The following is a 13,817-nucleotide window of genomic DNA, read 5'->3' on the forward strand; positions in this document are numbered from 1 at the left end:
AGTAAATCTGGGTGGCTAGGAGGTCATGAAGTCAGTAAATCTGGATGGCTAGGGGATCCTGCATTACCACAAATGCACTTGGATCGCAGGAACACTGGAACATTCTGAACTCATGGTGAGAAGAAGGAAAACAACAACCAATATTCCCAAGTGATACTAGTGAGTTCTCCAAATGTTTTCCACACGTCCATATAATCGATCCCCAGGAAGCATGTTAGAAATGCTAATTAACACAGGCCTCCTTCAAACCACGCAATCTGGTAGATGTGTCCAGGAATGTGTTTGGGGGATTCCTGTATGTGACGGTGTAGGAGATTGCTGTTCCAGCAACCCTTGGAAAGAAGATCGTCCCATCCCACATTGCAATTCACCAAGGCCCGTGATCACCTCATAGCATATGCTGCAGGCAGAGAACTAGCACTGTCCTGAGCTCGAGGACTTGCACTCCTTGCTCTTCACTGAACGGTGGATGGAAAGGCAAGCCAGAACATCCACCAGCTTCACACCTAGCGGATGCTAATTCAGGTTCTGACGCTAACTCGTTCACCCAAGATTCCTTGTACATCATACGGTGAGAGGATTGTCAGCTAATGGGGAAAATGTCATGCACAAGAAGTCTGTATCCATTAATGAGCCAGATACGAGTGGATTTCTGCACGAGAAACAGAGAGAGGCAGATCAGACGACAAGCGGTATTAACCAAAGGGTACAAACTAATGTCCAGTACTCAGTGGCGTACTCGCCCGGCTCTACACCCAGACTACCCACAACCTTCACCTCTGCTCTACACCCAGACTACCTACAACGTTCACCCCCGCTCTACATCCAGACTACCCACAACATTCACCCTGCTCTACACCCAGACTACCCACAATGTTCACCCCCCTCTACACCCAGACTACCCACAACATTCACCCTGCTCTACACCCAGACTACCCACAATGTTCACCCCCCTCTACACCCAGACTACCCACAACATTCACCCTGCTCTACACCCAGACTACCCACAATGTTCACCCCCCTCTACACCCAGACTACCCACAACATTCACCCTGCTCTACACCCAGACTACCCACAACGTTCACCCCCGCTCTACACCCAGACTACCCACAATGTTCACCCCCCTCTACACCCAGACTACCCACAACGTTCACCCCCGCTCTACACCCAGACTACCCACAACGTTCACCCCAGCTCTACACCCAGACTACCCACAATGTTCACCCCCCTCTACACCCAGACTACCCACAACATTCACCCCCGCTCTACACCCAGACTACCCACAACGTTCACCCCCCTCTACACCCAGACTACCCACAACATTCACCCCCGCTCTACACCCAGACTACCCACAACGTTCACCCCCCTCTACACCCAGACTACCCACAACATTCACCCCGCTCTACACCCAGACTACCCACAACGTTCACCCCCTCTACACCCAGAGTACCCACAACATTCACCCCCGCTCTACACCCAGACTACCTACAACATTCACCCCGCTCTACACCCAGACTACCCACAACATTCACCCCGTTCTACACCCAGACTACCCACAACATTCACCCTGTTCTACACCCAGAATACCTACAACGTTCACCCCGCTCTACACCCAGACTACCTATAACATTCACCCTGCTCTACACCCAGACTACCCACAATGTTCACCCCCTCTACACCCAGAGTACCCACAACATTCACCCCGCTCTACACCCAGACTACCCACAACGTTCACCCCCTCTACACCCAGAGTACCCACAACATTCACCCCCGCTCTACACCCAGACTACCTACAACATTCACCCCGCTCTACACCCAGACTACCCACAACATTCACCCCGCTCTACACCCAGACTACCCACAACATTCACCTTTAAAATTTGTTTCTTTCTAGACACAGTGACTTGACAGTTATTTCCTGGAAATTGTTCCCACTTGTAAGTATCATGTAAGACTGAAACCGAAATATCAATATACATTCTATAGATTATACACATTCATTCTCCAGGAGGTTATGTTTATCTTTTACCTTTAGAAATATTCTACTCATTTCTTTACCATGAATGGCTTTGGCAGGACTCATATGTTTATTCTCTTGTTGAGACATTACTGAATGTACAATATACAAATGCTACTTTCTTCCAGAAGAAATATAATAAAAATTGAACACGGAATTTTAGTCAATAGTTGAAATGCTACGCCATTTGCTCACTTGGCAGTAGTAACACCTTTGCTCTTCTGTCGAGTTTGGCTTTCCTTGGAATCTTCTTCAAGGTGAATTGGTCACCAAAAGATTTTAAATCTCCTTAGGTCCATGGTTTAACCACAAATGCTAGATTTTTCCACTCACAACACTGATGTTGCTTTACGTCATTTTTTCATGGGGTAATTAAGTCTACTCTGGCTTTCTTTACGCCATCCTTTTTTATTTCTGGAATGTCTAAAATAGATATTATTAATTATTAAGTATTATTATTATTATTTTCCTCACAATGAACACGAGCTTCCCTTGAAAGCCATCTCTGACGGCAGTGTGTGTCTCCTAGGTCTGTAACCCTACTCACTGAACTACAAAGGGTGAGAGAGGCCTTTCCTGTGATTTCTTCATCAGTTTAAGAGGAGGGAGCGGCCATAGCAAAGAGTGCCATGGAAGCCTGAGTAGTGTAGTGCCAGCTAGCATTTATTTTCAAACTGTTAATATTTCTCAATCCATTCTTTAAAATGGAATCCTTAATGCTGATTTAAAGGTAGACTAAGCATTCTCATGAAAAAAAGAAAAACTCATATGAGCAAAGACACATACTGAAAGGCTGAGTCTAGTCCATGGGGGCTGCCAGGGGGTCTTTGCGGACTGCTGTGGTGAGCCTCTGTGGGACCCAGCTGTGCCATGCCAGGGCTGTTTGGTAACCGGCTCCCCACACACAGTCCTTTTGAGCTGAATTTATCTAGGGGAGTGGATGACAGACTTCTTTATGGGCCAGATGATGAAGACTGCACAGATGCTTTCACAGTCTGTACAGAAGCGGCCAGGAACAATACACAAACAATACTCATGACTAGGTCACAGTAAAACTGGAGCTACAAGAGTGAATGTGAACCCATGACCTCTATTTTCTCCATAGATGTAAAAAGGGAATAACCACATAAACACCTTTTTTTTCTTTTAAGCGATGGATGTTACATAAACCCTATATCTTGCAATTTTTTAAGATGACGTTTTAAGGTATTATACAAAAGGGTTCAATTCTGTAATTTTTATGAACTTTTAAATCCAAAGACAGCCACTCATTTAAAGGACTGTGAACATGTTTTGTAGTGGACTGTGTTCAGTGAGGTTTAATTACTTTTCACATGAGCTTTGTCAGAGCATTTGGCTACATGCTAGAGTCTCTTGTTTCCTCAAGATAGAGGAATAAGAACAAAGAGAGCAATGTTTAGCAAAAACACCAGAGTACACAAATGGAGAGAAGAAAAGAGGACATATATAGTCCTAAGAGTCCATGTATACATGTGAATAAGTTGAGGGGATGGGTGGATTGGAGGACACAGGGGAGAGCCATGGAAGGGGTGGTTAATCTAGAGTCACTGGACTCCTAAACTGACACAACGAATGGGAACCCTTTGTACAACCAAACATAACACTAAAGAAATACTGAACTAGAAAGAAACAAGAAGAAGCTGAATCTGGTGTCTCCTGCTTGTAATCCTAAGGAGGCAGAGAGGACCAAGGCCAGCCCAGCCAGGCAGAAAACAAACAAACAAAAAATCACAACACAACTCCACACACACACACACACACACACACACACACACACACACACACACACACACACACACGCCATGGTCTCAAGAACCTAACAGAAAAATCTTGGCATGGTGGCACATGCCTGTCCTCCTGGCCATGAAATTGGCCAGTTGGGAAGTTGAAAAGAGAGGAATGTGGTTCCAGTATGGCAGACCAAAAGAAAAAAAAATGAGACAATCTCAGATAAATAACCTAGGCATGAAGGGTTGGAGGTGTGGGTCTTGTTCTCACACACAAAAAGTCCCAAGTCCAAACCATTCAAACCTCACTACTACCAAAGGCAGGGGAAGGTTTACAAACAGAAGCGCCTGCTGCCAGGGTGCAGAAGCTGCACCCAGAGCGCGCCACCATGACTCCAGCTGCAGAGGTTTACCTTGCCAGGAACTCAGAGAAGGACAGGCGAGCAGGGTAGCCGTGGCGGAAGACCTTCACCACCTCTAGGACCCCAATGTACTGCAGCTGGGCAGAGACGTAGAAGGGGTCAAAGGTGTCTGGAAGCTGCGAGCTGTTGGGCTTGATGCAGTGGACAAAGTGAGGACTGGCCCGCTCCAGTTTCCCTGTGATCTCAGCCAGCGACTTCTGTGAAGAGAGAAAGCCAGCAGATCCTTTAAGGGAGACATGGACAGCAGGCAGAGTAGGGGGGATAGGAAGCAGAAGCTGGGCAGAATGCAGCCATAGCACAGACCTCCACTGTCAGTGCGAGGCTCTGCTGTATGTGACTTAGTTACTCATGCCGTGTACGTGTGTGCTTGCTTTTTCTGAGAATACTTAGATTGGAAAGTCTGTGCACACCCTGTATGTTGAGTCTCGGCATCTGAAAGAATGAAGTCCACTAACCCTGAGTTGTGAGGCTCTGGTGACTGGGTCTCCTCGCTCTAGTCTTTGGAGGAATGTAGCTGTTCCTTTCTTTTTTAATAACTGGAGAGAAAGAGAGAAGAAGAAACAAATTTATTTTGCACATTTTATTTTTGAGGGAGTAAATAGAAACTAAGCTTCACGTTCATTTAATTCCACTTACAGGCTAATGTATAACACACAGAACTATAAAAACCAGCACCGAACAATGCCTTCTGCAATGCAGAAAGTACTTAGGCTGTTGCAGGCAAAGCAACAACGTTTCTGCAGATCCTCAAGGATAAGGGTGAACCTACACCTGATATTCTACAATTCTATGAGCTTTCCTATGTGAGAAGAAACATAGATCCTGATTTGCCTGGTCCACAAATTTCTCTGCAGGAGCCAAGCTTTCTGATACACTGTTAATAAATGGTTAATATTTATCTCAAAGTACAGTTCCCCCTAGGGCAAAAGGAGATTATTTTATGTTACAGAAAGGAACATAGAAAGGTTCTAACAACTGGGAATTTGTTCCTTATGTTCAACAGTAGCATGAATGTGTGGTCAGACACTTTCTTATGTGTATTTTCCCTTAGTTCTTTTTCTTCATTTTATAACTTCTAAAATGGACTAGTGACTACAGTACATATCTGTGAAAAATGACAATAGATGGGTTTCCTCCTACGTATGCACAACTCTTAAAAGTCTTATGTAACAATGTGATAGTGGAGATTTAAAAAAAATCAGTGGAAATGAGGACACTGGGTAAAGAAATGGAGGTTAGAAGGAAATTAATTAAATCACACCAGGGGTTAAAAAAAGATCTCAGCCACCAATGACTTGTTGTATTTCACAGAAGCACATAGATAAAGACCAACACAGTCGTGGACGGAACATCATTTCTCTTAACATAAGGTGATGTAAGAAGAATAAATGAAACATCACAATTGCTTCCATGTTATGGCAATGACAATGGCTCATCTCCCTCCGTGAGGTCTAGTGGCTAACAGGGCTAACAGTGTATGTAAAATGAAGCAACTTGCCTAAGACCAACCTGTTTTCTACAAAAGCAATGCCAAGAAATGCTCAAAAAGTGAGGAAAATTTTGTCCTCTTGGGCCAGGGTTGGGTGCACAAGAGTGAAGGGAGCTAAAAGGGAAGGATGGAGGGCAATGAGGAATGGAACACTTAAGGAAGTCATAATAAATAAATCTCCATCCACTGAAATGGAGCACTCCATTTCCCTTCCTTGGTGGAGGCACTGCTGTGAGTTATCTCCCTTTTGCAATCCTTTAGGGAAAAGCCTAATGGCAGCCAGGCTCATAATGTTTAATAATTGAGGTTAAAAATCACAGTTTAGATGCGTGTGGTGATTCCTTGTTCTTGATTTAGGAGGGTTGAGGAGGGAAAGCCCATCAGTTGCATTAAACCCAGAGGACCATAGCTCTTCCTCGCATAGGACAATTATTCTTATTTTTAATGTAAAAATACTATTTCTATGCAATGAGATTGAGTTCCTGTGATCACCCCATTTTAGAACAAGAACATGGAAGGATCCCTTGTTTATGATCTGCTGTCTAAAGCCACACACACACACACACACACACACACTACCATCACCACCACTACCACCACCACCACCCTTCTAAAACAACATTCATCTTTATGCTTTTTTTTAAATTGGAAAGCTATCTTTGAGACAGGCAACAATTTCATGTCTAAAGTGGACTATTCTAAACACCTCCCTCATTACATTCTTTTCTGTATTTTTTTACCAGTCCTGGGCTTGAGCTCAGGGCCTGAGCACTGTCCTTGGACTTTCTCAAGGTTAGAGCTCTTCCACTTTAGCCTCAGCACCATTTCCAGCTTTTTTCTATGTATTGGTACCAAGGAATCGAACCTGGGTCTTGGTGCATGCTAGGCAAACACTCTACCACTAGGCCAAACTCCTGGCCTTCTTTTCTGAACTTTTGTAGACATAGGCTGAAACAATGAGATGCATCTGACATGGTATTTTTAAGAAATATATAATTCTATACCCATATTTTCTCATTAATCTATAGTGACTCTCATGGACTTTTTTAGAGACATTGCATTTAGGCTGTGTATATAGCCACACTGATATAGAACAATACACTTACATGGATCCTGACAAAGAGAAATTGAGAGCCTACACATATATAGCACAAACATGCTACACTTGTAGATCAGTCCAGATGAGAAGGACAATTTATTGTTGGGAAATGCAAACCCTCTGAAGTGATTAACTGAACAGGATGAAGTAGCCACATGAAGCTTTTGTCACGAGGCTGTTTACCCCAGTGTTACTTTCCATTCTGTGTAAAGACAGTGGTAGAGATAAAACCATTAGGGGTCACACATTCAATTAATGAAATCACTCATACTTTTCTTGCTATTGGGTCAATTCTCTGCATTTTTCTGTATTATCCTTTCTTTTGGATGGTAATATCTCAGATGGGTATTTTTCCTTTAATTATTTCTACTAAAATATCCATTTATTTCCACTGATATTCAAAAATATGACTATCTTTTGAAAAAGAAAATATAGTAAGCAAACTGAAAACCAGCAAAATAAGAATAACAAAACTCCTACCTTACTAAGTTCTAGATAGTTCCTGTTTTCTCCAATAATTGAAGAAGCTGTGATTTTCCTAGTGAGCAGGGTAGATTTATGTCCTCGGAATTTAAAGGAAGGATAAGAAGGTACGAGGGCTCCTGTGTGTGACAGTTTTGACTGGAACAAATGATTGATCACGACATTTTCACTAGCTAGGAAATAAATAAATAAATGTAAGTGAGGTTAAAGTCATTAATGAAACATCAAGCTTAATCCTCATAGAAGTGTGTTGACCAGTGAAACATTCTGAGAGAACAATGAGGAACTCCCTTTACCTACATTGTATGTTCATACAACTGTAAGGCCAGAAGAGAAAGCTATTAAAAGTTGAAGTGACTAGCTAGGCACAGTGGCTCATGCCTGTAATCCCTGTGATGCCAGAGGCTGAGATCTGAGGATTGTGGTTCAAAGCCAGCTTGGGCACTAAAGTCCGAGAAACTCTTATCTCCACAATTAACCACTAGAAAACTGGAAGTGGTGCTGAGGTTAAATGGGTAGGACAGTAACCTTGAGCTGAAGATCCCAGGGACAGTGCTCAGGCCCTGAGTTCAAGCCCCACAACTGGCAAAAAAAATGAAGTGACTGAAAAAATGAAAAGAAAGGTATTTCTAAAGGTAAGGAACAGGATCTGTTATTTAGATTCTTTCTTCATATTAGCCTGTTGATGTTTTCAAGCATAGATTCAGTTAAGAGAACCCATAATGCAAAGACACACCTGAAAGAACTCATAAAGCAGAGGTTCAGCCAAGAGAACTCATAATGTGCAGACTCAGCTGAGATAACTCATAATTCCCACAAGTATAAGAGCCAAGCAGAACAACTGCCTGTGACAGAGTGACAGTTGTGCAGCTGTGATATGAGGCAGATGTGTTCTTCACTCAAAAAGTGACACAGGTGCCTGTCTCCAACTCAGAGGCATCTTACTATTCCCTGAAAAGCAACTGTCCTATGCTCCTCAGCTCAGGAAAGATAAAGATAAATGGCTTCAGCTCATCAAGTAACTTAAAGCACAAAAGAAAACATTTTTAATTCATCAAAACAATTCTGACAATATGAATTACTGTAACACTACTACGACTCTAATTACTAAAAGAGATAAATTATATCTATCTATATCCTTATATTCATATTTTTCATTCTCTGCGTGTGGGCTGTTGTGTGTAAATGTATAAGATGGTCTTAAATATGCTGTAGAATTCTAATTTATATATACATATAAAGGAGTAATGCTCCTAGAGGAAGAATCTGATAAAATAATTTATCCATGTATAAGAATGTACATACATAATTATACAAATGTACACAGGTACATCAATACACACGTAGACATATATGAAGGTAACAAATGGTTTTATATAGTGGGTGTTACTCCTTTCTAAGTGAAAATGTGAAAGAATAAACTACTTCCTCTTGCCTCTCGAATCATCTAAGTAATGAAAGTCACCTCTCTGTGGCTGAAATAACTTTGGAAATAGCATTCATCTTCATTAGTCTTCATAGAATAATTTTTCTTTATATTCATAACTCTAAAGTATGTAAAGGTGCTTTACGTTCCTCTCTGCTAAAAGCTTAGTTAAATTATGGATTCTGCTGGATTCTAAATTAAATTGTTAGCAATGTAGATTGTGGCAAGGCCATTTATTACTATCCTGGGCATTAGAATGCAAAGCTATCTCAATTATCCCTTAGGTGGTGGCATATTTTATGTAAAACATTCAGAGATGGAGCAGTAAGGAATGTATGGAATATTAACGAGAATGGGAAGAAAACTCAACTTACTTTTCATTACAAATAGAAGATTCTGTGAAAGGGAATCTTTATTTTTCTCAATAGCTCCAACGCTGCCATACATTACCTAGAATAAAAAGAAAATAACAAATATTGATTGTCCATTTCCATGAAAGGAAATTCCTTTAAAGAACAACTTGACTCAGCTGATATTTAAAATTATTCTTAGAAGAAGCATCTGTAAGCCTAGACTTCAGATAACATGCATCTCATAATCTATCATCCATGTGGTTTTACATTATGCTTTAAACACAAGACATTTGTCTTGTTCTGTTTTTCAAGGCTTTCTTTCATCTCCCAGTTAAGAGCAAATAGTGTCCATAGTCCCCTTCAAAAATTGACCCCAACCACACAGCCAGCTTATTATGAAGGACCGGAACTCACTCGGAAAACACCTCTATGTCATGGAGAAATACTGACACCTCACGCGTGAAATGTGATTTCAGTCCGAAAGCACTCAGTGGTCTAATCAGCTAATCTGAAGTCTTTAAAATGAAGTGAACATGAAAACCAATGAAATATGGATTACCCTAAGGGTGACTTTTTTCTACTACAATTTACTTGTGAGTCAAACCTGAGTGAGTATATTGTCTGGTTTTACTGGAGTCCAGTATTTAATAGGATAGGGGGAATCACTGAGAAATGGTGGTGTTGTGCCTGTCTGAACTAAGTGTGGATGCTCAAAAGTCCTAAGATGCCAGGGGAGCTACACAATGGTCAGAGGTGGATGAATTGTAACACCTGCTGCTTGCAGAAAGGTCTTGGAGCCCAGTACCCTGCGTCATGGTAGCTGTCTCAGTGTCTTCATATTTCAAACTAAGTTCTAGAACAATATTCTCTGTACCTCTCTATTCACAAAAATCTTGCAGTGTATTAAATCTGTATGTCAATTTGGGAACAACTATTTCTATGTGAATTATTACTAAATTGGTAATTTACTATTCTGTCTTCTGGTCCATGAACATGAAATGCCTGGCTTTCCATTTCAACGCAGGATTTCTAGGTTGAAAACCCAGTTTTCATCATTCAGTTATCTTCATGTTTTCTTACATTTATACCTAAATGGTGTCTTGTTTTTATTATAGTTGTTATTGTGCTTTTTAATTATAAATGTGTTATTGAGTGAATATATCTGATATATAGAAAGGTGATAGTTTCTTTTAAATTTTTTTAATTTTTAAAAATATTTTTATTGTAATTAATAAAAGGGTTACATGATATTTGCCAAATTGAACGTGCATTAATTCACATACATTGATACCCTTTCACATGTCTTGGTCCCCATTACCCTCTCCCCCACCCCCCCATCTTGGTTTTCCCCCCTTCCCTATCCAATTTCAAATAACCAAATACAAATATATCCAATATATCAGATAACAAAGTGAGATACTGTAACAATATAAGATAACCAAGGGACAGCAAAAGAGATGAGAGATAACATAGTACATTGAGGACAACAATCATTCATTATATGGCTTATGTTTCTATATCCTAGAGATCCTTTCATTCAGCGTCCTACTATATGGCCTTTTGTATCAAGGTTTTGTTCTATTGCAAATCTCTGCTAGGAGAGCCCAGGGTTTCTACTGATTATGACAAATGAGGGAAACCATTGAGCCTAAGTTCCTTTGAGTCTGGCTTACTTCACTTAATATGATCTTTTCTAAGTCTTTCCATTTCCTAACAAATGGGGCTGCTGTCTGACAGCAGCATAGAATTCCATTGTGTACAAATACCACATCTTGTTGATCCACTCATCAACTGGGAGACATCTAGGTTGTTTCTGTATCTTTGCTATGGTAAATAGTGCTGCAATGAACATTGTTGTGCTGGTGGATTTAGTATGTCCTTGTTTCTGGATGATTTGGTAAATGCCAAGTAGTGGAATTGCTGGGTCATAGGGGAGCTCTATGTTTAGTCTTTTGAGGCACTGCCACACTGCTTTCCACAGTGGTTGAAGGAATTTGCACTCCCACCAACAGTGTAGTAGTGATCCCTCCTGGCCACATCCCCTCCAGCATCTGTTGATATTCGTTTTCCTGATCCTGGCCATTCTAACTGGAGTGAGGTGGAATCTTAAAGTTGTTTTGATTTGCATGTCTTTTATGACCAGAGATGTTGAGCATTTCTTCATGTGTCTATAGGCCATTTTTGTTTCTTCTTCAGAGAAGACTCTCTTTAAGTCTTTGGCCCATCTTTTAAGGGGATGTTTGTTACTTTGGAGATTAGTTTTGGAGTGATTCAATTTTTTGAGTTGTTGATATATTTTAGATATGAGGCCTTTGTCCGTTGTATGGTTGGTGAAGATCTTCTCTCACTCTGTAGGCTTCCTAATTAGTTTGCTAGCTATGTCCTTTGCCATACAAAAGCTCTGCAGTTTAATGCAGTCCCACTTATCCAGCCTTTCTCTGATTTGTTGTGATTCTTGGTCCTTATTAAGAAAGTTTCGACCTGTGCCAAGGAGGTCTAGTGTATCTCCTATTCCTTCTTGTAAAGTTTTCAGTGTGTCGGCTTTTACCTCCAGGTCTTTGATCCATTTGGAGTTAATTCTAGTGCAAGGTGACAAAGAAGGATCCAACTTTAGTTTTCTGCATGTGCTTAACCAGTTCTGCCAGCACAACTTGTTGAAGAGGCTGTCTTTCCTCCATTCTATTTTTTTGGCTCCCTTGTCAAAGATTAGGTGGCCATAGGTCTGTAGTTTAATATCTGGGTTCTCAGTTCCATTCCATTGGTCTTCAGGCCTGTTCTTGTGCCAGTACCAAGCTGTTTTGATAATTATAGCTTTTTAATAGAGTCTAAAGTTTGGTATTGAAATTCCTCCTGCGCTGTTCTTTCTGCTAAGAAGTGTTTTTGCTATACGGGGTCTTTTATTATTCCATATGAAACTTTGGATTGCCTGTTCTATTTCTTTAAAGAATGACATTGGGATATTGATGGGTATTGCATTGAATTTGTAGATAGCCCTTGGCAAGATACCGAAATAAACAAAATCGCAGATGAAAATGGTAATATCACGACAGAACTTACCAAGATCCAGAGTATCAAGAGGAAATAATTCTCAAACCTTTACGCCAACAAATTTGAGAATCTAGAAGAAATGGATGAATTCCTAGCCAGTATTAACATACCCACCCTGAACCAAGAAGAACTAACCCAACTCAACAGGCCTATTTCAAGCTCTGAAATAGAAATGGCAATTAGAGAACTTCCACCTAAGAAAAGCCCAGGGCCAGATGGATTCACAGCTGAATTCTATAAGGTCTTCAAAGCAGAGCTCACACCAATACTCCTCACGCTCTTCAACGAAATTGAAAATGAAGGTTCTTTACCAAACTCATTCTATGAAGCCAGTATAACCCTTATCCCCAAACCAGACAGAGATTCATCGAAGAAAGAGAACTATAGACCTATTTCTTTGATGAACATCAATGCAAAACTTCTCAACAAAATACTGGCCAACGTCTACAACAACTCATCAAAAAAATTATACACTATGATCAAACTGGATTCATCACAGGGAGGCAAAGCTGGTTTAACATATGCAAATGAATTAATATAATTCAACACATCAACAGGAGCAAGGACAAAAATCACATGATTGTCTCAATAGATGCAGAAAAGGCATTTGACAAGATCCACCACCCCTTTATGTTAAAAGCTCTGGAGAAGCTAGGAATCCATGGAACATTCCTCAATATAATAAAGGCTGTGTATGACAAACCCACAGCTAGTATTATACTTAACGGCGAAAAGCTAAAGCCATTTCCTCTAAAATCAGAAACGAGACAAGGATGCCCACTCTCTCCACTCCTCTTTAATATAGTATTAGAATTCCTAGCCAGTGCAATAAGGCAAGAAGCAAGCATAAAGGGGATCCAAGTAGGGAAAGAGGAAATAAAACTATCCCTCTTTGCAGATGACATGATTCTGTATTTAAAGAATCCTATAGACTCTACTCCCAAGCTCCTTGAGCTGATTCAAAACTTTGGAAGGGTAGCAGGCTATAAAATTAACCCGCTACGCCAACATTGAGAGGAACGAGGCAACAATCAGGAAAGCAACTCCTTTCACAATAGCCTCAAAGAAAATAAAATACCTAGGAATTAGCTTAACTAGGAATGTAAAGGACCTTTTTGATGAAAACTTTAAAACCCTGAAAAAGGAAATTAAAGCAGAACTGAGGAAATGGAAAAACCTCCCATGCTCCTGGATTGGTAGAGTTTCTTTTTAATGTTCATGTCAGAAGTTGTGATTGCTGAACGAAATTATGAGTTCTGAGTTTCTTTCTTTTTGGTAGATTCTCGGGATTTTCACACTGCCATTTACATGTTGTATAAACAGGTCTGGGTTTATTTCTTCCTTTCCAATCTGTCTGCCTTTTTTTCCCTTTCTTACCTCCTTAGGCTTGGTAGAAATCCGAGTCCTGGGCAGATCTGAGTGGAAAGAGTGGACATTTGTCCCCAATTCTAAATCTCAGTAGTAAAATATTCAGCTTTCACTCTGAAATATATTATCAGTAGGACTACAATGGGGGCTTTTGCCAAGGCTGAGGTTGTTGCTTCCATTTTTCTTAAAGAGCTTTTTTTTTTTTTTAATGATTGGCTGTTGAGTTTTAGTAAATGCTTTTTTCTCTCTTCACTGATACGGTGGTATCACTTTTTTCTCTAGTACTAATAAAATGCTTATCTTAATTAATTTTGAAGTACTGAATTAGTTTTGCACTCCTGGAAACAAATCCCTAACCATGGCA

The 13,817-nt window shown here is 40.6% G+C and overlaps 1 protein-coding gene across 1 annotated transcript in view; it reads right to left on the reverse strand.

Annotated features, from left to right (window-relative positions):
* Myo16 (myosin XVI) overlaps positions 1 to 13,817 on the reverse strand; it is a 337,213-nt gene that overhangs the window by 99,404 nt on the left and 223,992 nt on the right. Inside the window, exons 24-27 of the mRNA XM_090341887.1 lie at positions 9,059 to 9,134; positions 7,256 to 7,431; positions 4,643 to 4,723; positions 4,179 to 4,384 (exon numbers count right to left, since the gene is read on the reverse strand). Of these exons, the coding sequence (XP_090198013.1) occupies positions 4,179 to 4,384; positions 4,643 to 4,723; positions 7,256 to 7,431; positions 9,059 to 9,134 (539 nt within the window). The remainder of the gene's footprint in view (positions 1 to 4,178; positions 4,385 to 4,642; positions 4,724 to 7,255; positions 7,432 to 9,058; positions 9,135 to 13,817) is intronic.

This window comes from Megascapheus bottae, chromosome 11, assembly GCF_031878675.1.
Source record: "Megascapheus bottae isolate mThoBot1 chromosome 11, mThoBot2.hap1, whole genome shotgun sequence".
Classification (NCBI taxonomy): Eukaryota; Metazoa; Chordata; class Mammalia; order Rodentia; family Geomyidae; genus Megascapheus; species Megascapheus bottae.